General features: G+C 47.2%; 1 protein-coding gene across 11 annotated transcripts in view; it reads left to right on the top strand.

Moving 5' to 3' along the window:
* PTPRU (protein tyrosine phosphatase receptor type U) overlaps positions 1-19880 on the top strand; it is a 446790-nt gene extending 426910 nt beyond the window's left edge. For 9 of the 11 annotated variants that reach the window (XM_077337173.1, XM_077337172.1, XM_077337170.1 and 6 more), the window contains 3 exons: positions 4331-4488; positions 6443-6578; positions 11643-19880. In XM_077337173.1, coding sequence (XP_077193288.1) covers positions 4331-4488; positions 6443-6578; positions 11643-11705 — 357 coding nt within the window. In that variant the 3' untranslated portion in view covers positions 11706-19880. The remainder of the gene's footprint in view (positions 1-4330; positions 4489-6442; positions 6579-11642) is intronic. The other 2 variants (XM_077337171.1, XM_077337166.1) reach the window with 1 other exon arrangement.
* Positions 19881-26445: the final 6565 nt, after the last annotated feature.

The following is a 26445-nucleotide window of genomic DNA, read 5'->3' as shown; positions in this document are numbered from 1 at the left end:
GAGATTAAGAAAGATGTTATAAGTTGTACTGGGGGTAAGTCCATGAACCATTTGAACTTCTCAAAATATGGGTCCGCAGGAGCCATTAAAATTGGGGAATGGGCAATGTTCAAATTGTGGTGGAAGTCCGAGGACCCATCTCACAGGCTTAGGAGTGAGACCCCAAAAGCATATTCAGTTCCTAGGATCTCAAGGAGAATGACTGAAAATAACCTTCTACCAGTCTATTCTGTGTGGCCAATCAGTCCTTTCCAATCACAGCTAAGATATGGTAAATTTAGAAGGGTTGTGTGATTTCATAAAATTCTGAAACAACTAGATCAGGAGAAGGCCCTTCAAAATGTGATTACACATCAAATGAAAGGTCGAGGCAAATGTTTGCCAGAGTTTTCACATCTCTCCAAAAGACCCACTTCTCTCTCAGCATTTTTGTAAGGCTGAAGAGGGTGTTGAACTGTGGGACAGGAACATACCCATATTACCAAGGAAACCAGGTAGATATATGTCTGAAATGTTCCTTCCTCTCTTCCAATCAGTTAAAGTCAAGGGCAAAACATTGCCGTTGTTTGCCTCAGCAAGACTGTAATGTAGCCAAGATATGATTGGGTATTTTGTGCCAATAGCCCCTGTTGGGTTTTGGTTGCTCAGGGAGCCACAAGACTGAGCTGTAAAAGAATTCAGTGCAGCCACTCAGGGTGAAAGGAATTGCAAAATGCTGTGATCTGCAAGGAATGAAGATACTGTATGGGGAGTTTCTATTAGGGCTGAACAGTCCCTGGTCTTTTCTGCACTGGGTTTTTCGGAGGGTATACAGTGCATTCCTACCTGATTATTTTTTTCCATTCTGCGTTCCACCCTGCTTTCCATATGGATATCCATTGGGTTTTGTTGTTTGTTATACATTGATGTTCTACCCTTCCTGCACTGTTTTTCAGATTTTTAATGAGGAGACATAATACGATTCTTCCTAATTATTCAGCCCAATGCCAGAGTGTTTTCATGCAGAACCATTCTGTCCCATTTTTCCCCCCACCCTTCTGCCACCCTTGGGATGCTGGTTCTCCAGTCCCTCACAGTGCAACATGTGTCCATCTACCTCCTTCCCTCCTCCCACAATCTTTGGCGTGCGCTGTGAGACTTCTACCTTTTTTTTAATCACAAAGCAAAAACAACAAAAAGGCCCCTTTTACCTTGCAAATTTTAAAAGTAAAAATGTAGCAGTTTTCATCAGAGAGCTTAATTTCACTGTTTCCATTGCTTCTATGCCACATGATGTGCATTGTGTGTGATCATTTTTCTTCACTGCTTGCAGAGAGGCTCCATATATATATGGAGACTCAATACGGTGTGGTTTGCCAGTGCCTTCCCCAGTCATTATCATTTACCCCCCAGCAAAGTGGGTACTCATTTTACCAACCTTGGAAGGATGGAAGGCTGAGTCGACCTTGACCAGCTGCTGGGATCGAACTCCCAGCCTCATGGGCAGAGCTGACAAGATATTTTTGAAAGTTTTAAGTGGAGAGTGGCAGCAGGGGGGGGGAGTTCCTGGGTGTGTGTGGTTGTCGGTCTGTGTGTGCATGCACATGCATGCATCCTCGAAGGAAGAATGATACCAAAATCATTATTCTGCAGACAGACCCGGTGGTTTCTCCCTCCCTCCCTCCCTCCCTCCCTCCCTCCCTCCTGTGCTCTACTATCCCACGTCGGTTTCCCCTTTGCAAAAATGGCCCATCTGTTTTTGGCAGCCATGTCCTCAGAATTACACCGTTGCCATTCAGTGCCTTGATGCCTTAATGCCTCTGCGTTAATCCTATCCCAAATGCCTGCCTCAGGGAAGGCAGTTGGAGGAAGGCTATCCAGAGCAGTACGGGGAAAGTTCTTTACAAAATCTGATAACGTGCTCAGTTGACCATCAGCAGTCAGCAAAGATAACACAACCCGGCGGATTGAAGCACCTCTTCCGTATGTCACCCTCCACGCCCGGTTTGCAGTTAACCAATCATGAAATCAATGTCGGGCATAAGAGTCCGCCCCCATGACAAACCAAACTAGATTCTTCTCAGCAGAATATGCAGACTGTTTTCCACAGAAAACAAATGGGGGAAATGGAAAGGTGCAGAACTCACAGAGAGCATTTCAATTAAGCAGAACCCGGTGACACTGCAGGCCAAATCCACAGGAAGCTGTGCGTGCAGAAAAAGGCCCCTTTTACCTTGCAAATTTTAAAAGTAAAAATGTAGCAGTTTTCATCAGAGAGCTTAATTTCACTGTTTCCATTGCTTCTATGCCACATGATGTGCATTGTGTGTGATCATATTTGGGCTGGATGTCACCTGCTTTTCCACTTGGTCTTGCCTGATTCTTCTGCTCAGTGAAGCTACATCCTACACAGTTTTTCGTCCTTGTAGGTTCCACAATCCCTAGTATAGCTGTTTGGATGTCCAGAAGGCTTCCCTTCCTCGCTTTGTCACCAGTAGAAACGCTGATAGGATCTAACCTCCGTACAGGCTATCACCATTTTGTCGCATGTCTTTTCTGGTTTCAGCACATTCTGGCTTTGAGACATGTGTTTGCACATATAGGTAAAGGTAAAGGTATCCCCTGTGCAAGCACCGGGTCATGTCTGACCCTTGGGGTGACGCACTTAAGCGTTTTCATGGCAAACTCAATACGGGGTGGTTTGCCATTCCCTTCCCCAGTCATTACCGTTTTACCCCCCAGCAAGCTGGGTACTCATTTTACCAACCTCGGAAGGATGGAAGGCTGAGTCAACCTTGAGCCGGCTGCTGGAATCGAACTCCCACCCTCATGGGCAGAGCTTCAGACTGCATATCTGCTGCCTTACCACTCTGAGCCACAAGAGGCTCTTGTTTGCACATATGCAAGCAGGTTTTTGCCAGTTCAGTTTTGCATGTAACGAAATGATCATGGGTAGATTACTGTTCCAATGCACATGTGTTTGTACATGTTGCAACTGGACTATGTGCATTTGTCCATGGCATGTATCAAGATGATCGTGGGTAGTACATTCTTCTGGTATGCATGGTAAGAGTGCCAGGAAATTAAGGACTCTTGTAGCTAGGTAAATGCATCTTTGTAGAATTCTCAGGAATTTGTCTCTGTTCATGTGTGTTACCCTGCCCCAGAAATTCACCCCATAAGCTGTGCCTGACTCTGGTCGTATTTTAATCTTTCCACACAAATTTCTGATTTGGAAGTGATCTCTGCAACCCCACTCCTGCCTAAATCCTGGTCTCAGCTCTGTGACCTCCTCCTCTTCCTCCCAGGGCTCTCTAACCACATTAGCCTGCAAAGCTAACTAGATCACAAGAGTATTAAACAGCATCCTTTCCTCCATGTACATCCCTTACTTTGCAAGGCTCTCGTGCTTCTCAGGAATGATACATCTAGAATATAAAGAAGGTGCCACCAATCTTAGCCATCCTTTGTGGTTTAAGGGATGAGCTAGGTGACATCATTGGGAGGGAAGTAAGGGACAGTTAAACAAAATCCACAAGCTCCATTCCTTGATCCCCATCCAATTTGTCCTTGTATTTTTTGAAGTAACCGAGGGAACATGCCTTGCATAGGGTAATAATGATACTTTATTTTTATAGCCCGCTCTTCCCAGTTAGTAACAACAAAATAAAACGTGCAAATAATATAATTTACATAGTAAAAACAATATATAAATCTAAATTAGATTATTAAAAAAACCCACCTCCTTAAAAAGCTTACCGAGGGAGTTTAGTTTATATTAGGCAAGTCAGTATTTGGGAGGGGGGGGGGATTCTTAGGCAGGAAAGGTCCTAGCCCTGGTCAGTCTTCCTTCTTTCAGTTCCTGAACATGTTTTGATCATAATGAGGTTTGGTCCCGCAGATGCAGGGGTGCCAGACCATTTAGGGCTTGAAAATCAAAACCTCACATTTGATTTGGTCTCCAGTCTTCCCCCTTCCCCAGAAACAGCAGATATAAGTTTGGGCAGTAGTTGGCTGGTTCAGATTGGTCCAGCCTCGTTTTTTTCAGAAGTGGCCTGGCCACAGCCTCCTTTAAATCCTCCAGGAAAGTCCCTGAAACCACAGACAAGATGATAATCCCCTAGAGAGGGGCCTGGATCTCCTCACCACTGGCTTTTAAAACCAGTCATAAGCGACAAGGGTCACGGGGGCATATGGTTGATCAGACAACACTTACAATAATGGGGATATTCCTTTGTATCATGGAAAAAATTAATCATCGCCATTGATGTCCCCCGCCACCAAATCTTTCTGAAGGCAATCAAACTGAGCTGCCATCAATGAAGAGGGGGAAATGATGGGTCTTCTCTAGTTACAGGAAGGTCACCTGATGGTCCAGCACTTTCAGTACTTGAGATGGTCGGCTTACAGAGACACCCCAGATTCCAAGAAGTCTTTCCTGCATTTACTGGCCCAGGTGGAGAAGTGGCAGGGGGAGAGTGGCGACGGAAGGACAGTGGTGCATTGTTTGTAAGTATTGCCTGGGGAGAACCTTTCCATTGTGCATTGATTCAACCTTAGTTAAGATCATCCTCAGTTCCAATGAACTGAAGGCTATAGAAGGGGAGGGGTCAGCAACTAGGCACTCCCCTCTCTGATGCCCTCCCCGAGCAGTCCCTGAGCAGCTTTGTTTTATTTTAATTAATATTTGCATTGGGCTTTTAATCACCACCAGCCAGTTCTTCTTCTTTGGGGGGTGAAGGGAGGGCTTGGGGATAAGGTTTTTAAAAGAAGCGGCAGCAAAGAGTCATATTTCCAAACTGACGGGGGGGGGGGGGGCACCCGGTGAGCTTTTAATCAAAAATGAATTACAGTCTTTCCCGTCTTCATTAGCCTAGGGATAATTCAGCCGAGTCATTCACAAAATGCAGAGCTCTCCGGCGGGCGCAGAGGCGAGGAGCTGGGGAAAAGGGAAGCAGGGGTTGCTGCGGGCTTGCAAACAGCAATCTCGCATCCATCTCGCTGATACAATTCTAGCAAGGTGTAAAAGATTCATTAGCCATGATTATCCATGCCACATATATGCTATGCCTGTATGGGGGGGGGGGCAGTAAAGGAAGACCTTCTTTTTGAACTGCTCGTACACCTTTATTTTGATATAAGCCGCAGCTCAGCTATCGAACGCCAGAAAAAAAAAGAAATGCAATCTGCAGGCATTACAGATTTTGTCCCACCCTGCAGGGCGCACAATGAAGTCCCACTGGGTTTGATGCTGGGGCTATATGCTTGTCGTGGACATGGGCCCCGTTCAGATAGCACAGACTTAAGATGGCTAGCGATGAGGGCAAGCCGGTAACTCCTCGGAATCCTGTGTTTCTTCCCTCCCATCCCTTGGCCACTGGGCTGAGATGGATCACCTCCTGCTTTGTAATAAAATGTGTTATTTGTGGTAGATCTTGGGGAAAAGGCATGATGGTAGAAGCCAGTCTTAGCAGATCTTGGAAGCAAAGCTGGGCTGATACTTGGAAGGGAGAGCGTGAAGGAAGACTCTGCCAAGGAAGAAAGTGGCAGTCCACCTCTGCTTCTCACTTCCCTTGGAAGCCCCTCGCTGGGGTCGCCATCCATTTAAATAAGAAAAATAAACAAATAAAAGCCAGTTGGTTGCATTTTGAGGACATTTATGTACATACCAGGGGCCAAGCCTGTTCAGGAATACAACAGGCTCTAGATTTGGGGGATGGGGGGTAGAAGAACTTTGCAGTTGGCCTTTCCCTCCTCCCAGGACCTGGAAAGGCTGCAGGCAGCTGTTAGGGAACTCACCGCTGAGGCAGCTCTCACGCAGAAGGGATCTGCAGCCTCCAAGCCTCAGAGGGAAGTGGAAGAAGGAGGGGGTGGTCAGGGTGGGGGGCGGAAGGTGATTGGCTGGCCACTGGACAGACAAGCAAGCTGGTTGGAGGAGGAGGCACTCAAGGGCAGGACAACCGCCCTGAGTGGGTGTTAAGCGCTGAGTGGCACTTAAGCCATGAGACCAGCTCCTCCTCCAAGGCTTACCAGAAATATATTATATGTACATATTCCAGATCGGGCACTTCAGCATAATTTGGGCTGTTTCTTGCTTCCCAAGCCAGAATTCTAAACCAGGATTTAAGTGCAGTTCTGCCCTTCCAGTGGCCTGGTGACCCACTTCTATGGGAAGCAAACAGTCCAATTCCCTAGCACATTTTCAGCTAGACATCTTTCTAAGAAGTTCAGCACCGCATACAAGGTCCTCTCCCCCCCACGTTTATATTCATGGCAACCCTGTAAGGTAGTTCATATCGACAGTGGATGCCCCAGTGTATCATCCTGCAAGCTCCGTTGTAGAAGGGGGGGTGGATTTCTCTTTGCCCAGAACTCTAACCCGACACCCCTCTCCCTCTCCGCTACGTTGTTCTCATTGGACTGCTTTTCACATGGAACGTCTTTTTTCGTTTCTCTCTGCCAGGAACGGGGGTGGGCGGAGTGGTACCTTCTGTGCCTGCACCATGATCCTGGAGATGATCAAGCGCCACAAGATGGTGGATGTGTTCTTCGCTGCAAAAACCCTCCGAAACTACAAGCCAAATATGGTCGAGACTTTTGTAAGTCACTAACAAATCTGTACCTTCTTCCTGTGCCTTTAAGCAAGGTACCCCATGCATCCCATCGCATTGGTGCCGAATATCTGCACACACGACATGACCTTTCCCAAGAAAGTCCCTGTGAGGAGATCTGTGCCTCCCAGCAGGAACAGTAATTCAAGGGACCACAGCATGCCAAGAGGTGGCTTCAGCAGAAAAACAGGCAGCAAGGTTGTCAGTCTCCAGTTGAGATTTGGAGTTCTCCCAGGCTTGTAGCTGTTCCTGTGGAGGAAATTACTTCTCTATGGCATCACATCGCTGCTGAGCTGCTGGCCCTCTCCAAACGCCACCTTCTGTTGCCACTGCCCCCCGGCCTCCAGGAATTTCCCAAGCCAAAGTTGGCAACCCTAGGTTTCAGCCACCCTCCCACACTATTGTGATTTTTCAACTAGCCCAAGGGTGTAATGGTGGGTCCGTGTCAGTTTCCCAGGGGAGCAAAGGATGGCTCCCAATCCCTGGGCCTGTTTCAGGACATCAGAACGGTATTGGAGGAAGGGAGGCAGAAGCCTTTTTGCCTCTCATGCTGGGCTAGTGTTTGGTGTAGTGGTTAGGAGTGCGGACTTCTAACCTGGCGTGTTGGGTTCGATTCTGCACTCCCCCACATGCAGCCAGCTGGGTGACCTTGGGCTCGCCACAGCACTGATAAAACTGTTCTGACCGAGCAGCAATATCAGGGCTCTCTCAGCCTCACCCCCCTCACAGGGTGCCTGTTGTGGGAAGGGAAGGAGAATGTAAGCTGCTTTGAGACTTCTTCGGGTAGAGAAAAGTGGCATATAAGAACCAACTCTTGTTCTTCTTCTGGGACTGTCGGGGACGGAGGGAGGCACTGATCAGCCACTGCGTGCCAGCTACAAAGTGCTCGTGGCAGCCCCAAGTACTTGGTATTGCATTAATTGGCCCTTATTTCTAACATCCATATAGTTTGGCTGGTAGAGTATTCTAATCGCCTGAAACATCTGTATGAAAAAGGCAGTATGAAAAGGTCTAGGGATATAAATAAAATGCTCATATAAAAATGACAGAACCACAGTGGGGGGGTGGAATACGACATTAACAATGGCTGGATTATCAAACCTCCAAGTTGACAAACTGAAATTATTTTCTGGGAGGTTTTGATTGCATTAGGAATTAAATCACAATTGGAGGAAGTAAGTGGGAGGGAGGGGAGAAATTAAGAGCAAGCAATAAAAAAAAAAGGGAATGCAGTCCCTGGCACAGAGTCAGATGGCTTCAGTTGCAAAACCAGAACAAATGCAAAATGAGAGCTCGTATTGTAATCCCACCACCACCACCTCGGTTGATCCTGCGAAATGTGGAGAGCCAGTTTGGTGTAGTGGTTAGGAGTGTGGACTTCTAATCTGGCATGCCAGGTTTGATTCTGCATTCCCTCACATGTAGCCAGCTGGGTGACCTTGGGCTCGCCACGGCACTGAGAAAACTGTTCTGACCGAGCAGTAATATCAGGGCTCTCTCAGCCTCACCTCCCTCACAGGGTGTCTGTTGTGGGGAGAGGAATGGGAAGGCGACTGTAAGCCGCTTTGAGCCTCCTTCAGGTAGGGAAAACCGGCATATAGGAACCAACTCTTCTTCTTCTTCTTCTTCTTCTTCTTCTTCTTCTTCTTCTTCTTCTTCTTCTTCTTTCTGATGTTGATACTGGCTTGGATGCCTTGATGTACAAGCAAGAACATGCGCGGACTTAGCACCGTTTCATTTGTACAAGATCTCACATCATATCATGATCTTGCACCACATTCAAGCACCTGGCCAGATGCTGGTTGTACAGGACCTTGTGCAAGAGGAAGCTCATGTGGAAAGCAATAAATTAGATGCGGCGCAAGGGGCTACCGCCATCTTTTTCTTGTGTTCCCGGCTGGACAAGGGTTCTAGCCGAAGCAAATATTTTGCTCTGCATCCAACCCGTGAAGTTTTCATGACAGTTCTTTTTAGCTTGTTTTTGGGTTTTGATTTTGTTTTTTGCCAACCCTGGTCACTGAATCTGCTTTTCTTGAAGGGGAAGAGCCACTTGGAGGCATGGGGACTTTTTGACCCTTTCTTCCTTGGAAGTTTCCCATTGGGAAAAAAGCCACAAATATGGGTGGCTGCAAATTTTCCATAGCCAAGAATAGAGTCATAAAATCATAGAAGAATAGATTTGGAAGGACCTCCTTGGTCATCTAGTCCAAACCCCTGCACTATGCAGGACACTCACAACTCTAGCGCTCATCCACTGTCACCTGCCACCCTCTTGAACCTTCACAGAATCAGCCTCTGTTTAAACATTTCCAAAGATGGAAAACCCACCACCCCCTGAGGAAGCCTGTTCCACTGGGAAACTGCTCTATCTGTCAGGAACGGAATTTCTTTTTAATTAATTTCATCCCATTGGTTCTGGTCCGTCCCTCCGGGGCAAGAGAGAACAAGTCTGTTCCATCCCCTACATGGCACCCTTTTGAATACTTGAAGATGGTTATCAGATCCCCTCTCAGTCATCTTCTCTCCAGGCTAAACAGACCAACCTCCCCCAACCTTTCCTCATACGTCTTGGTCTCCAAACCCCTCATAAAGGCAGCTTGGGGATGTCATATTTCAGTGGGAAAGGAGGGGGAGGGGAAAGGAGAGGGCTTAATGTACCCGCTCCTGCTGCATTGTTCCCCTTTCATAAAGCAGAGCCACCAGCGGGATTGGTGCATGTGGTATTGCTGGTGGGGAATTATTTTTCAAATGGCAATGGAAGAAACCATGATGTGTCATGTAAACAGGAGAGTTCACCTAACAGTTCCATTGGAGAACTCAATGAGACTGTAGCCCTTTACAGCAGGGGTAGTCAACCTGTGGTCCTCCAGATGTCCATGGACTACAATTCCCATGAGCCCTTGCCAGCGTTTGCTGGCAAAGGCTCATGGGAATTGTAGTCCATGGACATCTGGAGGACCACAGGTTGTCTACCCCTGCTTTACAGAAGCCCTAAGGGGAGGGGAAATGTAATGTGCTAGCCCCAGCCCTACCATGACCAAGCATGTAGCTTGCTGTCTATCAACATTTGTCCCAATATAGGCACTGCGCCATTGCACATTGAAATTGTGCACACACATGAGTTGCATTCTTTATCCTGGGCAGGGAAGTTGGAACCCGGCTAAATTTTCCACTGACAGAGAGCATGGAGTCATTTCTACCCATTTCCTCTCCTTACTGCCAATTCTCAATTGGCTTCTGATGTGGTTCCAGTGGGTCCACCCCGCCCCTGGGAAGATCAGGAAGGGAAGGTCAGGAAGGGCAAAAGGCATGATTGTTCCGTACCATTGTGGGGAAGGTGCCTCATGCCAGCAGGGAATTTCATCTGGATCCAAACCCTATGAGTGTGCCATTGGTAGCAAATTCGCATGGCCAATGAGGGCGTCTCTGATTTTTGCCTGCATTGCTCTGTGCTCACCGTCAATAATCACCCCCCTCCGCCTTCCCTGTTCCAGAGACGGTTCTGTCCAAACACGGTTTCTTTCATCTCAGTCCGAGCCTGTCTTTTCTTTCCCGGTGCCGAGGCTTAAATCCTTTCCCTGTCTCCCCGCCCTGCCCTTTGAATTCCCTGCGCAAATATCCCAACAGTAAAAGCATCCTCTCGCTCCCCGGCTTTTCGCAAGCGTTTGTTATTTATTTCTTCACGCGGAGCGGTTTTCTTTCTGAAATTTGCTTTGGACTCATATACAAACAGGGAGAGCTGTTACCTCGGGGATAATTGAAGATCAAAGCAGCCCAGCCATTCTTAACTGTTAGTGGGTTTTATTTTGGGTTGGTATGGTTCCCCCCCCCCGCCTTTTCTATCCAAGACTGTAGTCATAAGTGAGTGAGCAATATTGGAGAGCACTGGGGAGTGGGGGGGGGGGCTCAGTTTCTCAGGTCTTACACTTGCGCTCTGTAAATCTGTGCTTCAGTGATCAACCGAGAGCTCTTCAGCATGCATTTTGCAAGAGGGGAGGCAAAAAAAGAACTACCCTGTCGATGTGCTAATAATCACTCCCTCTATGCACGCACCAAACTTCTAGTGGAAAAATTCAGGGGGGAAACCAAAAACAAAAACTAAACTCAAGTGCTTTACTGAGCGTTTGGCAGGAATAAAAAGCCTCCCCAGCAGATACAGCATCAGCTCCTTCGATGATATTCATATATTTCTCCCCAGCTCGGTTTCCTGGGATTTAGAGGCTTTTCATTGGCATTTGGTGGCAAGGAAGAAATGGGCCTGCATGTCCTTGTTTCCTGGTTTCCTTAGCAACCAGCTAGACCACCAGGGAGCCAGGATTGCTGACTTCCTATCTCATCCTTGCGAGCTTCCTCAAAACCTCTGAATTTCCTTTTAATGAATCAAACTGTTGTGCTGCTTTCGTTCAGTATTATGTCCTATGGCTGGCTGTGGCTCTCGAGGTTTCGATCTTGGCCGTCCGAGCGCCAGCTCAGGCTGCTTCCCCAGGCATCATGGGAAGCCATGCGAGTGGCACATGTTGCCCTGCGGCAGGAGAGCCACTGTCGGTCGGCGCAGACAGTACTGACCTTGATGGACCGATGATCTGGTGCAGTAAAAGGCAGCCTCACAATATGTCCAAAAACCAAAACTTCCCAAACATTGGATCATCCGATAGGCCAGAAAGCTGAGCAGACTTTAAAGACATCTGGAGAACCAAGTGAGAAGAAAATTCAGCTGCTCCAGGGCCCATTCTGCACACCTAGGATAATGCACTTTCAATGTGCTTTGGCAGCAGGAAAATCTACTTTGAAAGTGCATTGAAAGTGCATTATCCTAGGTGTGCAGACTAGGCCCAGTTTCTGGGTGGGAGCTGTCAGGATGAGGCTGGCATCAGGGATGAAGGCGGGAGGACAGGGTGGGGGGGCACAGGTAACCACCTTACCTTGTCCCACTTGTTGAGCCTGACACAGCTGCTGGCATTTGCCTGCCTGTTCCTTTCTGTGCAGAATATGCTTTTGACTCATTCTCTGTCTCTCTCTCTCTTTCTCCCCACCCCTCCTCTTCCCTTAAAGGAACAGTACCACTTCTGCTATGACTTAGCCCTGGAATACCTGGAATCCTTGGAGACCAGATAGCACCTTGCCAGGTGCCCTCAAGTGTCTGTTTTTGGTCCATGCCAGATGTGACTCATGCCCAGATTATGAGTGAGAGCAAAAGGGAGGAACGTACAATACAAACAAGACTCACGAAAGCAATGGGGTCGTGACGGCCATCCCTTACCTTCATCAGCCCCCCTTTTCTCCCACTCTTGCCCCTCTCCCAGGGGGCAGACCAGAGGCTGCCCAAACTCATCCCAGGTACACAGTAATATGGACACGCCAGCCAAGAGTTTGGCACACAGGCCTTCTTTGCACGTGTTTGGACACCGGTGCGCATTGGCTGGATCTCTTTGTGCCCCTGCCTGTTCACAGCCCGGAAACTGATGGACCCTACAGAGCGCCAGAGGAGAAGGGGAAGTCCGGCTTTTTCCAAAACAGCTGCATGAGAGTCGAGATGGCCATGGGACCTTGTGGCTGGGATCCCACCAAGAGACGACCCAAGGCCTCAATCACCTCCGGGAAATGGCCAAAGGTCTTAAAGGGATCTGTACAGTTTTTCATACATTGTTATAACCATCACCTTTCTTGGCCCTAAATTGATGCCTGCCCCCTGTTTGCCTGTCTCTTGACAACAGCCCTGTCTGGAGGAATGTTTGGGTAGGGAGTGATTCCCTGGGCATATCTTGACAGGGAGAAACCAAACAGGCAGCTCACTCCAGAGGTGAAGCGATCCAGACCAGATTTCCAAAACCACCATCTTTGTGCCTGGGGTTTCCAGTTCAGACAGTTGAAGGTTTTTTGTTGGGTTTTTTTTTGGGGGGGAGTACTTTGTTTTCACTTCTGAACTCTTTTCATGCCTTGAATCACTCACCCACCCCCATGTCTCATTGCTTCTCCATGTGGTGGAGCAGAATATCTCCCTGCCACATCTTTAGGAGAGTCAGGCGTGAGCGATATCAAGCCTGCTTTGGGAAGTCCATGTTGGATAATATTCCTTTAAGAGCCAAGGAGATGTTCTGGCTTGGGAATGGAATTGGGAGCTACAGCTGATCTGAGCCCTTCCGAGTCGATTCTTCAAAGATCGTTTTTGCTCTAGCAGCAGCCCCACTTCCCGAGTGAGTCAGGCTTCGCAAAGGGGATTGGTTGGCATCAAAGGAAGAGAGGTGGCTGGGCGGCACTTCTACCGTGCCCTTAAAAACAGTCCGCAGCTGGGGATCGGGACTGTTGATCTTCAGGGCTGTTGCACACACAGTTCCTTCCTCTGCTGCCCTGGTCTATTTGCTGAGATTATCAGTGAAGATTGTCAGCAGAAGTGGCTTGCCGTTGTGTTGGGGCACAGGCAGTGTTTTCGGTGGGAAATGGGAGTTTTGCGCTCCCTTGCCAACTAGGGAGGGAAGACTCTATGGCAGGGAGACAAAGCGGCACTTGGCAGGACCAGTTAGGGCAGCGGTACTCAACATTTTCTTTGCCGCAATCCCAACTTCGATGGCGGCTAGTGTGGTGGCAGCGTGTGCATGCGGAGCGCAGGTGGCGTGTGCATGCGCATGTGCACAACAATTGAGATTGCATGGAGGCAGCCATTGCCATGGCTCAGCTGCCTCCGCTGCCGCCGGCCGCCGCTACGACATGCCTCCACACGCCACTGCCACCTGCCACCCCCCACCAGTGGCTGGCAACCTGGTGACCCTGGGGAAGGGGCCAAGCGACCCCAAATGGAGTCGTGACCCCAAGGTTGAGAACCAATGAATTAGGGAGAGATACTGAAGCCTCCCAATTGGGGCTTACATGGTGATCCCGGCTCTGCAGGCAAGCAAAGCACAACCAAGTTATCATAGCACATGTCTGGGAAGGCCCAACATTGTGGCGAGCATTGCACAGACCAAAGACAGTGGCTTTGCTATGGCCAAACCAGAAGAAGACCCACTGACTGTACCTCTAGCTTGGTTTCCTTTTTAAAAAGCAATTAGTACCTGCATGGGGAAAAAGGGAGTTTAAATCTTCCCCTAGGGCCATTTTTCTGACCTGCCAGGCCTGGCATGTCCCTCTTTGGGGCAAATGGCAGATCTGGGCAAGAGAGGTAAAAACTCAAGAGGGAAAGGAGCTAATGCCCACAGTCCTGATCCAAGTTGCCAAAGGGAAAATGCACTGCCGATCCCGTCCAGGTTTTCCAGCATCTTTAGCGGCTTGCCTGCAAAGGACCGCGGCTGCCTCCGGAGCGGTGCCCATTAAGCCAGAAATCCCTTATCAGACAAGGTGTTGATTGAAGTAGCCGAGATAAGAACAAACTGTTACTGGGTGTCATTCCCCGGTGACCTTGTATATTTAAACTCCTGTTGCTTTTTTTTTTTCTTTTTTAATCCTTCCAACCAATGGGATCTCCGGGGAAATTTAGGCCATCTCTTTCTGCAGGGCTCAAAGAAAGACAGATAGGTCCTGAAGGACTTTTTGCAAAGAATAAGCACCAATTGGTTCCATCTAGCCGAGAGTCCTGCACTTGTGCAAGGATTAGGGGACAAAAAGAATGTTCTGTCATGCAGGGCGGAAGTGGGGAAATGGATGGGACCAGTATGCTGAAACGAAGAGCTTTTTCACGTATCCCTTTTTCCCTTTTCCTAGGGAGATTAATGCTGGTCAGTGAGACATTTCTGAATGGCGTTCTTCAGGTCCCTACTGTAGGGGCCCAGAGCGAAGGGATCTTCATTCATATTTTTACAACTGGACTCTTAGGAAGGCTAGGTCTGCAATGCTGACTTTGAGTATGACACAATAGCATCAAAACAAAGGGAAGAACAAATCGTGTGGCTGACTATGTCTTAGGAGCGCACAAAGAAAGGATGAATAGAAGGCCTCTTGGTTGTGTTTCCTTTGAACAATGGGGAGAGTTGATCCTGAAAGCTGAGCTGAACATGGTTCCGGTATATCCTTGTTTCAGTTGGGTTTCATCAGCAGCAAAAGCTACTCTGAGCTTGGCTCCTTCTTGTTTTCTGTGTTTTATAGGAGAGGTAGAAGAGGAAGAAGAGTTGGTTTGTATATGCTGCTTTTCTCTACCAGGAGTCCCAAAGCGACTTACAATCGCCTTCCCTTTCCTCTACCCGCAACAGACGCCCTGTGGCAAAATGAGTCCTGGAGGGGGACTGGTGCTCTAAAATGGCTGTCCTGGGCCTGCATGTTAAAATGGCTGCTGGGGGGGGGGGTGGAAGGGCTGTAATTGCCTACACTTCCCAGGAGACTCAGGGAAAGGAGAGGGTCACATGCCCCAATAAGAATGTAGGAGTCAGGCTCCACCAGGGGGAGGAGCTTGTGGTTATTTAGGCTCCAGACCTCCTGGGAGGGGGCAGTCTGTCCAGGATCTCCAAGGGAGAAGGTGTCAGATCTCTCCACAGAGAAGATCCTTCTTGCCCTAGGCGAAGGGACAGGGCCTGGCCTAGCCACCAAGGAGGTGGGCAATGAGACTGCCAGGCAAGTGTCCACAGGAGCTTCTCCCCCTCTTCAGCAGGGAGTGTAGAGAAAGAGGAGTGCATTTAGGCATGCATTCCTGGAGCGTGTATACATGCTGTGGCTTGATGTCATGTGGTGTCCTGGAGGGAGTGTAAATTTATCTATCTGAGTGTTAATAGTTTAATAAACTTGAATTTTGCACATAACCAAGAAGCTGATGCTCCAGACCACCTAGTCTCCCCTACTTGAGTAGTAGTGTGTTGAGAGGGTCAGGGGAGGAGAACCAGGCAAAACTCCTCAGCCAGGACCTAAAGATTGATGGTATTGACTCTAAAGCACCAGGAAACCAGCCGAGGGATCTCTCTGTCCCTTGGGAAGGGATATAGTCAGTGAGGGGTGGCAGCAATGGACAAGAAGAGATAGGCCCCACCCAGGCAAAGGGCGGAAGGCTGGAACAGGGCCCACAGGCTCTGTCAAGCAGGTGACCGGTTCCGCCATACACCCTTATGAGGTAGGTGGGGATGAGTGGTAGAACTGCTCGGTCAGAACAGCTCTATCAGTGCTGTGGCAAACCCAAGGTCACCCCCAGGTACCTGCATTCGGAGGAGGAGTGAGGAATCAAACTTGGCTCACCAGAATAGTCTCATTTTTTCATTGTCCCTTCTTGGAAATTGTAACTTGGGAGTTATATTTTGTATTTATTGTCTTATTTCTCATTTTTAGCTTTTGCTGCTGCTGAAATACAACTGAAACAAGGTTATACCGGAACCTTGTTCAGCTCAGCTTTCAACATCAGCTCTCATCATGGTTTAAAGAGAACACAATGAGGAGATTATATTCGCCCTTACTTCACTGAGCTCCTAAGACATAGCTGGCCACATGATTCACTGTTTCTTTTGCCCAGTCACATTTAATATGAGTTAGAGCAGAAGTTCTCAACCCGGGGGTCGTGACCCCCTGAGGGGTCGCTTGGGGGTCATGGTGGCAGCATGGCATTGGCCTCCCCTGCACCGCCTCGAGGTGGCACAGAGTAAGCCAGCGTCATGCCACTGCTGCCACCACTGCTCCTGTGACACTGGCCTCCAAGACAGCACAGAGGAAGCCAGCGCCATGCCACCGCCACTCCGCCCTACAGCGGGAGCAAAGGCAGCATGTGCACATGTGTGCTGCCACATGAGCATGCACGTCGCTGCTGCCACTGCTGCTGTAGGGTCACAGAGTGGTGGCACTTGAGAACCACTGAGTTAGAGCCTTGGGCATATATGGTCCTCAGGACTACTGAGGCATGCTTGAGGGAAGGAAGTGGCTCAGTAGCTGTGGCTCACCTGCTTGGCATGCAGAAGGTCCCTTAAAAAGGGGATTGGTTAGTAAGGGATGGGAAAGACCTCTACCCGAGACCCTGGCAAGCTGCTGCCAGTTTAAGTAGACAATAAGACCTGGATGGACCAATGGTGGGATTCAGCATAAGAAAGTTTCACATAAGAGGACAAAGACCCTTAAATCTCAAGATTTAAGGGGCAAGCTGAATAAAATTTCAGAGGTGGGGCTTAAGGGTCCAGCAGGACTACTTGAACCTTTTCATGACGAGCAGAATAAATTCTGCAGAGCTGGAGAAATTATGCAGATGTGTTCCATTTGCACAAATTGTACTGACTGCTGAATTCCCGTCCTCTCGGGGCATCATTCTAACTCGGAACACACACCCAGCCTTGAGGATTAAACTTCATGTTAGAAATTAAGATGTGATGTGGGTTCAAATGCTAGGAGAGTGATAAAGGTATTGCTTCCCCTCCCCCTTCCTGCTTTACACAATCCGGTATACTATCAAGAACTGGAAACCATAAGCTTTTGGTGTTGGTTTGCTCAATTCCATCCATTTCTTCACTGACAAACACACCCAAGTAAGCGGAACAAATTGCCTTAGTTTGTGTTGGGATCTGGGACCCTGCTACCAAGGAAATCCCCCATGGAACAGCAAATTTTGCATATGGATCTTTTTTGGCCCAGAAGCTAAGGGGTTTAAATTGGATGCACATCCCAAAGCATATCTTCATGTGGACATCATCCACCCATCTACTGAGGATTCGGAGATGAACATCCTCATGCAAGAAGTCACACACAACTCTTAATAACTGGACTTGAATTGGATGACCCTTCCTGAGGTCATTTATTTCAAGGAGGCAGGATTGGAAGTTCTGGTCTTCATCTAAGGTGGCTGATGAAGGTGACGGGTGAATTTCAACAGGGGGAACTACTGGTTCTTTTGCACTGATCTGTTAGGGAAAAATTAATGATAGAATGAGTTTTTGGGGGGAGGGGAGTTGGCGGAGAGTGTGATTTGAGATTCCTTGACTTCCATTTTATGTTTCTGAACCTTAGCTGGAAGGGGCACACACCATCTAACCTGCCTCTGTCCCATCCCCACCTGGCTGTGATCTTGATGCTTGGAAGCTTTAACTCTTGTGTTGGACTCTTTGGGCAAATGAAATGGCTGCTTTCATCCATCCTACCAGAGACGCCGTTTTTAAAAAAAAATGAAAATGCCAACGCCTTCAATAATGTCTGACCGTTCTTACAAAGAGCTTTATCCTGCCGAGGAATTTATGCTCAGATTTGACCTCTGGAGAGGCAAGATTGAGTTATAAATCTCTCCAAACACCCTACTGTAGGTCCAACAACAGTGGGACAGGGCTTCTTCAGCATAGTCCTCATTTTCAACATGAGAGTGGGAAAAAAATACCCAGCGATAAAGATGTTCTTGAGCTCCATTTGATTTCACTGGGGCTTGGTGGTGTTTTTCCAGGGCTGCCCTGTTAACATTTTGCACTTGGGTCCCCAAAGCTTAAAGGGGAAACCATATTTCTACATGTGCCCAACTTTCAAAAATGTTCAGATGGAGCGTGGGGTTTTTTTTGTATTTGAGAAGCTGTACCTAAACACGGAATTTAACATCAATATCCCTGGGCTGCAGACCCAAGGAGTTACGATGCCGGAGAAGTAGTCACTCCTGACTATTCCTAGCAGGCTCCTGAACTTCTAAAAACTTCAGTCACAGGCTGAAGGGTTCTTCTGCCCCCAACCCTGTTCATCCCATGAATCTTCCTCAACTGAAATGGTTTCTCCCCACCCAGCATCAGTCAGAATCCCTGGCCTTCTACCAATCTTAAGATGTCAGCTAATTTGGTAAAGACAAATAAGGATGGCAGCCACATACCTCACCCACAAAGCTGGGGAAGTGGATTCCTTCCTGTGTAGAAGGTCTTAATGGCTGAACTGAGGGTAGCAACAGGGGAAGCAGCACCATGTGGCTCTGATTATTGATACCTCCCAGTCTAGACCTGGATAATAAACAGTTCTCAAATAGCATAAGGAAAGACTCTCTTAACTCTTCATTCTTCCCCACAACCACCTATGATAAACCAGAGTCCTTCTGTGTCCACAGTGAAAGTTCAGGTAACATATTGTGTGGCTGTAAAATTTAGGAGAGGATCATACATGTTTATAAAGAGATCAGGCCTCCCCCAAACTAAAACTGTTCAACAGGAGTGTTTCTACAGGTGGTACGATTGTCACCTCCTTCCCCCTTCCTGCTGCAGCTAGAACGCCCCCCCCCCTCCCACCGTGGGATGCGTTTTAGGGAGAGTTTGGGGGGTACCGTGAGAATGGAGCAGGTGAGAAAGTCATGCTCTGTGGACGGGAGTTTCTTACCACCAGAAGCATTCTGATTGGATCTAAGCTATGATTTACTTCCGGGTGTAGCTAAACCATGACCTGCTTCCATCCTACCTTAAGTCTAGTACCCACAGTGCAACGGTGATTTGACTTCTGAACTGTCCCTGCTTCCGGCCAGCACTTCTGGCAAGGGTGGGATAAGTAATACCCAGTTACCCAGTCTTGCTGCCTTGGTTATATTGACGATTGCCTCATCCCCAAAGAAAATGGAGCTAGAGCTATCCTGGGCTTGCTTAGAGGGAGGGGGGGAGGTCAGCTGATTGATTAGCTGACAGTCTCATTCGATTACCTGACGTCGCCCAAAAGAATCGAAGGGTTTTGAGAAGATGCTGCGATTAATAAAATCCATACCTGGCTTTTATTTGGGGGAAATTAACATCAACTGTTCGCCTTTCCGATGAACTGGATGCCGCATCTCATCTCTCAGACAAATTGCATTTCCTAAAGAAGACCTGCTCAGTGCATTTCTCATTCCTCTCTTTGGCATATCGGCGGCTGCCAAATCATTCTGACCGGGAGGAAGCAAAAGGGGAAAGTGTGCCGAGTTATTTTCTACTGATTTATTCAGACACTCACAGGTGAACTGTCGCCCAAAAGATATGCAAAAACCAAAAAAAAAAAAAATCACCCAACCAACCACTCACAGATATGGGAAAAAAACCACACTGCTATTTCAGCACTGAGAGGAAAAAATGTAGAGGCTAAATATCTTTTTTTGGAGAGCTCCATCTTGTTGGATGTTTCGTAATTTTAACTCTCGCCGTCTCTCAACAAGGGCAAATATTTCAACAAACAAAACCCAAGTGCTATAAAAGACAACTACTTTTCCGACTCCCTCAGAGAAATTCATCTGACTTAAAAAACCAGATAAATCCTGTTTATAGACATATGTATGTGTATATATGCTGTGTATATATGCTGTTGTTAATATGAATAATGTTTATCAGTATTACAAATTCAGTGGTGCTTTCCCCTCCCCTTCCTTTTTAATAAAAGTCGAATTGAAAACCAATGAAATAAAATGTTTTAAAATAGAGACAATCATTGCCACATTCCTTTTTTCGCGGGTCGTAAATCAGAGAATCCTTTATGACAGCTATGAAACAAATTCCACAAAGTGTGTTCTAGCTCCATAGAAGGTAGAATATTTTTAACTCGGGCCCATTCTGCACATGCAAGGTAATGCATTCAAAGCACTTTAAAAGTAGATTTTCCTGTCCTGCACAGGAAAATCCAGTTACAAAAGCACATGGGCTAGCTATCTGCAATGCTAGCCACTAGGGTTAAAAGGATCAGGTAAGAAGTGTCTTTGGTTTGCCCACCTATCTGGCACATAGGCGCTTCAATTTCCAAACAGGAGCAGAATCGGGAAGTTAGGGGGAAAGATCTCTGCCGAAGATCTTGGAGAACTGCTGCCAGTCTGAGCAGGCAATACTGACCTTAATTAGACCAGTGGTCCAGTCCAGTGGTTCTCATGGGGGTTGCGGCCCCTCGGGTAATTCAGCTCTCTCCCGGGGGTCGCAGCCGTAGTGGTGGCTTGATGCTGGCCTCCTCTGCGCCGCCTTGGAGCTCACTGAGGCTATGCGGAGGCCAGCGCCACAGCGAGCGCTGTGGCAAGCAGGAGTGGTGGTAGCGTGTGCATGCACACATGTACACACACGCTGCCACCACCGTTCCTGCTGTAGGGGTCGCAGCATTAGAGCAGTGGAGAACCGCTGGTCTAGTCAGTATAATGCAGCATCATATGCTCATATCTACAATACAAATGTACATGTCACATTGGGAGATGACACAAGTATTTTACCATCATCAATCTTCCTTAACTGAAATAGTCCACCTAGGGGTCCACCACTGAAAGTCCACACATGCTGCTGGGGTTTTAGAATGCCCTTAGCAGTTGGAAGGGACCTCCAGGGTCATCTAGTCCAATCCCCTGCACAATGCAGGAACTCACAACTACCTGCCCATCCACAGTGACCCCAATTTCATGCCCAAGTGATCCTCCCACCAGAAATTTCCAGAATTCTGCCTGGCCTGCTGGAGGAAATTCACCTACCATTCCATAGTGGCATTCAGCAATGTCCTGGGTATGCAAGGAAGAACCACAAGAGATAATACTGGCACATCCCTTCCTGCCCACCCAGTCACAATCTACCTAAGTTCATACAATCAGCATTTCTGTCAGATGACTAGACTCTACTTAAAAACTTCCAAAGAAGGACAACTCACCATCTCTTGAAGGAGCTTGTTCTACTGAAGAACCCCTCTGACAGGAAATCTTTTGAATTAATTTCATCCCATTGGTTCTGGTCCGACTCTTGGGGGCAACAGAAAACAACTTGGCTCCATCTTGAAGAGCCCCTGCATGGAGTTGGCATTGGCTCATGGTAATTGTAAGCCATGGACATCTGGAGAGCCACAATTTGGCCACCCCCGGATCATAGCAGGATGAAAAAACCTAGAGAGGACGTTGCTGAGATACTAGCCCCAAAGAAGACAACTGGCTCTTCAAGCATTTTTCCCAGCCGGAAAAAAACAAAAACAAATCTGCCTTGTGACTATGGATGTCGAAACAAGAGCTTGGAGTTGGCCAGCTTTTGGGTCTGAAGTTGATTTATTCCTACCAAAGCAGCCTTCAGGTTGAACGCTTTGTGATATTAAAGACTTCCAGTAAAACCTGAACCTTCATTTAACGTAGGCATGCATGGACCAAAATAAAAACGTTTAAAAGGCCCTAATTGAGTCGTTGAGCCCTGTTTTGACTCTTTAATTACAGTGTGTGAAGGATGTGGTAATTAAATGTTGCCAATAAATAATAGAAAGGGAATAATGCAAATGGATCTTGAGAGGCCTGTTTATGGAGGGCTGTAATTACGCACTGTCCCTTTTCGGTGTGTGAGTGTGAGGAGGCAGCATTATTGTTCTGCCCGGCAGTCTCAGTCATTGTGGAGGAAGAGGCCCACACACGTCCGCATCGGCAGATTTCTTTTTTAAAAAATGCTTCTCATTGGCTCCTCTCGACATGTCATAGACCATCAGAGCTTTCTCATCAATTGTAAAGAGGACCCAAAGGCACAGTTTTCTGTCTTTCATCTCTCCCTGTGATGGGCACTCCACACATGAAATATTAACGATAATTAGAAGAATTAAGAGAAACAGATGCTTGAAAGTTTTGTTTGTTTTGTTTTTTGAGGGAGGGGTCTCGCCTTCGTTCTGCTGCTGCTCCTCATCAGACCCAACCCCCGCTCCAGCCCTGCCATGAAGGCATGAAGAAGAAGAGGTGGATTTTATACTCTGCTTTTCACTACTCGAAGGGGTCTCAAAGAGGCTTACAATCTCCTTCCCTTCCTCTCCCCACAACAGACACCGTGTGAGGTTGGTGACGCTGAGAGAACTCTGAGAACTGTGACTAGCCCAAGGTCACCCAGTTGCCTACACCAAATGGGTAGTGCCAGCTATCCTAGGGGAAGCTTTGGAAGCCCAGGCCAGACTGGCCGGGGGTTTTGGAGAGGGGGCATCATCTAGGCATGGAATTTGGGTCACTGTGGTTGGGCAGATAGTTGTGAATTTCCTGCATTCTGCAAGGAGTTGGACTTGATGACCCTGGGGTCCCTTCCAACTCTATGATTCTATGGTTCTAGGGAACCAGCTACTAGATGGTTTGATTCATCTTCCATGAAGATGATTTCTACACAAATCATTGTGTTCCATTTTAAGTTCTATATGGATGATTCAGCGATGGTTCTCACCTCCTAATAATATTTCTTGCACATCCAGAACACCTGGTTTTTACTCCAGTGCAACAAAGTCAGCCATCACCCTAGGAGAACTGTGATATATTTTGAGTTTTTATCTGAAAAGAATTTCGGTCACTCTTGTTATTCCAATATCAAAGCAGTAGGTAAAAACAACAACAATGATGGAACATAAAAAGATAAGAAGAGTTATGCTGAATAAGACCAAAGGCCATTCATGTTCAGCATTCTGTTCACCCAACAGGCAACCAGCTGCCTCTAGGAAGCCCACAAGCAAAGTGATTGGAACAGCAACCTCCCATTTGTGTTCCCCAACAACCAATACAAAAAAGCATATTATTTCTGTTACCAGATGTCAAATATCCATTGACTTCTCCAATGAATATCTTTGGCATATTAGTAAATGCGATCAATCATATTTATTATAGTGTTTGTCAGCCACAATCAAAAGCATTTTAATGAAGAAGTGATCCAAAGTTTATGAGTATTCTTACTGAAACTAAATTGATAGGCAACACATTGATCCATATACCCCAAGACACTCTACTCCCAACAGACATAAACACATCCTGTTCCAAGGAAAAGGTGGACGAACTAACTTTGTGCCCAGGTACACATTACATCCTTTACGCCAAGTCAACCAATGCCAAGTGCATCCAATAAGGTTCCAAACTTCCTTCCCAAGATGAAGGTAAGAATAGGCTAAAGAGCACTACAAGTATAGCAAAACAATAAAGATGGTTACAAATGTTAAGACTTTCCCAGGCTTGCTCCCCCCCCTCAACGATCATACATTTTACTAACCATAGATTGACTGCTGGCACGGATAGGTTACAACTGACATCTCATCAAAACCTTATGAATATTAATAATCCCAAATGAACATGGCAAGAAGCTTACAAACAGGCAGATCCTGACAGCAGATGTCCATTATGACCAATAACCATTGGGAGCCCTGTCCTCCATGAATTTATTCACTCCCCTTTTAAAGCCATCCCAGTTGCCACATCCTGTGGCAGTGAGTTCCACAATTCATCTATGTGTTGTGTAGAGAAGTACTTCCTTTTGTTTGTCCTGAGTCTCCCAGTTTTCGGTTTCAGGTGATGACCTGGGTTCCGGTATTATGGGAAAGGGAGAACATTCTCTCCCTCTCCACTCTTCCAAACCATATATAATTTTATAGACCTCCATCATGTCTCACCTTGTGTGTGTGCAAATACTGCCAAGTCACAGCCAGCCTATGGCAACCCCAGCAAAGGGCTTTCAAGGCAGATGAGAAGAGATGGTTTGCCATTGTCTCCCTCTGTGATCTTCCTTGAATGTCTCCCATCTAATACTAAGCAGGGCTGACAGCGTCTGAAATCTGACACGATTGGGCTGTACCATGCCACTTTAGCATGTCTCCCCTTATTCACCCTTTTCAAATTGGAAAATTTGCATAATATATAATGAAGACAGCAAGGCTGGAATTTTGATGGGGGCAGCTCAATGCAGTTGGTTCCTGGAGAAAGCCATTTTTAGAACAGCAAAAGTCTTCCATCTCTTGTCATCAACCTACACCCTGTGCTTGAACTAGGGTTATCTTGAACCACTGCCATAGCTGTCTTTTTGGGAGACAGTGCAATCCCAGAGGAAAAAATAGATGGCAAAGAGTTGACGGTTTATCATCAGTCGTGACAGTGCTTGTCGACTGAGTTCAGAACTGGGTCAGAACAGAAACCTTTGTGGAAAACTTGATTTTTGTTTCCCCTGAAAGTTCTTTCCTAGTATTGTAATGCTGAAACTCCATGGCTGGGGATTATTTATTTAATTCATTAATTTATATGCCTCCCTTCCCTAAGGGCTTAGGGTGGCCTACAACATTCATAATAAACCACGTTAAAATAATGTCACCATAAAATAATTACCATCTGACATTAAAAACCATTAACATCCAATTCATTTCTTATTCTACTGGGGCAAGAGAATAAAGTGCTGTGTAGTTCTGAATAAGCTATTTCTGAGGGCCATTCCGCACCCTGAAAATAAAGTGTGACACTTATCCCCTGCAGACGCCATATTTTTGGCGTTTCAAATGACGTCATCTGCATCCAGCATCCCAGCAGCAATCTGGCAGCCATATCCTCCATTTTAACTCGGGAAATCCACAAAACTTGATTCCCTCAGCTTTGTTGCGTGTGCAGGAGGAGAGCAACCAGCAACCCCCAGCAAGATAGCAGTGCATAATAATGTGGACAGAAGCAGCGCCATCTCCAGTGCCATCTCCGTCTCCAGCATCTACTGTCATGCCCACCTCCCTATCCCTTCTCCCTGGAACAGGGCTTTGTTTTCTAGCAAGCTGCCTGGAGCAATGAATACACGTTGGTCCATAGTGACAGTGGGGTCACCATAGTGGGGGTCACCATAAGTGCATAGTGTAGCCCAGTCTTCTCAGATCTTGGAAGCTAGGCAGAGTTGGTATTTAGATGGAAGACCACAAAGGAAACCTCTGCAGAGGAAGGCAAAGGGAAACCACGTCCGGATCTCACTTGAAAACCCCTTTGTTGGCTTGGCCGTAAATCAGCAGTTACTTGACTGCACTGTATGTAAACAGAATGGACATTTCACTGCTGCACCCCAGTGATCTCCATGAAACACAGCTTGTGGGGGAGTAGGGAATCCTGAAGAACAGGAGAGGGGGCTGCTTTGGGAAACAGGAACGAGTGAAAAGCGGCCAATTTAGTCTGGAATGGATCCAGCCCTTCGACGAATACAGTATCCTGGATCGTATTTTCCCCCTAGTGTACCAGTCTGCTTTCCACTAAGCCGTGAAATTGCTACAAGTGTCAGCGCAACAGCTAATGAATCCTCCCTGTGATCAAATACATTTTGATACATTAAAAGGTTGGGTTTTTACCCCCCCTCCCTTTCTTCCAGCAACGCATATGTCTCTCTTTGCAGCGGAGTTTTCGTCGGACAAGATCACTGTCAATCATGTTTATGCAAGCCTTTTACACCAGAGAAAATAATTCCATTTGCTGCTGCCCTGTAACAAGAAATCGAGTATCATTCAAACTGTCTAAAGACTACCCAGGGACGTCTCTTAGCGGTAGCTGCCCGGGCTCCCTCTCTGTCGTACGGCAAACGAATGAAGGCGAGAGCAATTATGTCCCAGTAAAAAAGGAAATAAATTATTAAAGCCTTCATCCATCATTCCGCGGTTTAAGCCACATCAGAGCTATAGAAAACTTCTAAAATATTAAACAATACGATAGGCAGACTTTAGAAAGGAAATTTATGGGAAGAGAAAAGAAAGGAACAGACGGCTAGGCTCAATTCATATGCGATGCCCGCAGAGTTCGATTCAGATTTACTTACTTGTTTCGTTAAAATAGCCACATACCTTTCTGATAGCTCAAGGGGGAGGGGGGGGGGGGTTCAAATTTTCAAAAGTGCAAAATACAGTCAGTGGCAACGGAAAGGGCTGCAGGTCACAACTGACTTACTGCAGCCCCATTGGATGTTCAAGGCAAGATACACTCAAGGGTGGTTTCCCATGGCCTGGACTTCTTCGGAGGTCTCCCACCCAGTCCAAATAGTGACCAGGGCCAAGTACTGACCCTGCTTAGCTTCCTGGATCTGATGTATCCAGCTAGCCAGGGTGCAAAATACAATTAGATCCCACATAACCCCTAAAAATGTCTTTTATCCATACCCCATTAAAAGCTCCAGCAGAGCAGCTTTCAGTACCTTTGGCAGAGCATAAGGTAGACCTGGCCTGCTTTACTGAGACCTGGGTGAGGAAGGGCGAAATTGTTGCCCTGAAGAAACTGGCCTCTATCAGTCCTGGACCAGAGGGAGGGGGAGGGGTA

This window comes from Paroedura picta, chromosome 5 (assembly GCF_049243985.1).
Source record: "Paroedura picta isolate Pp20150507F chromosome 5, Ppicta_v3.0, whole genome shotgun sequence".
Lineage (NCBI taxonomy): Eukaryota > Metazoa > Chordata > Lepidosauria > Squamata > Gekkonidae > Paroedura > Paroedura picta.
This window is presented reverse-complemented; position numbering and strand designations above follow the sequence as displayed.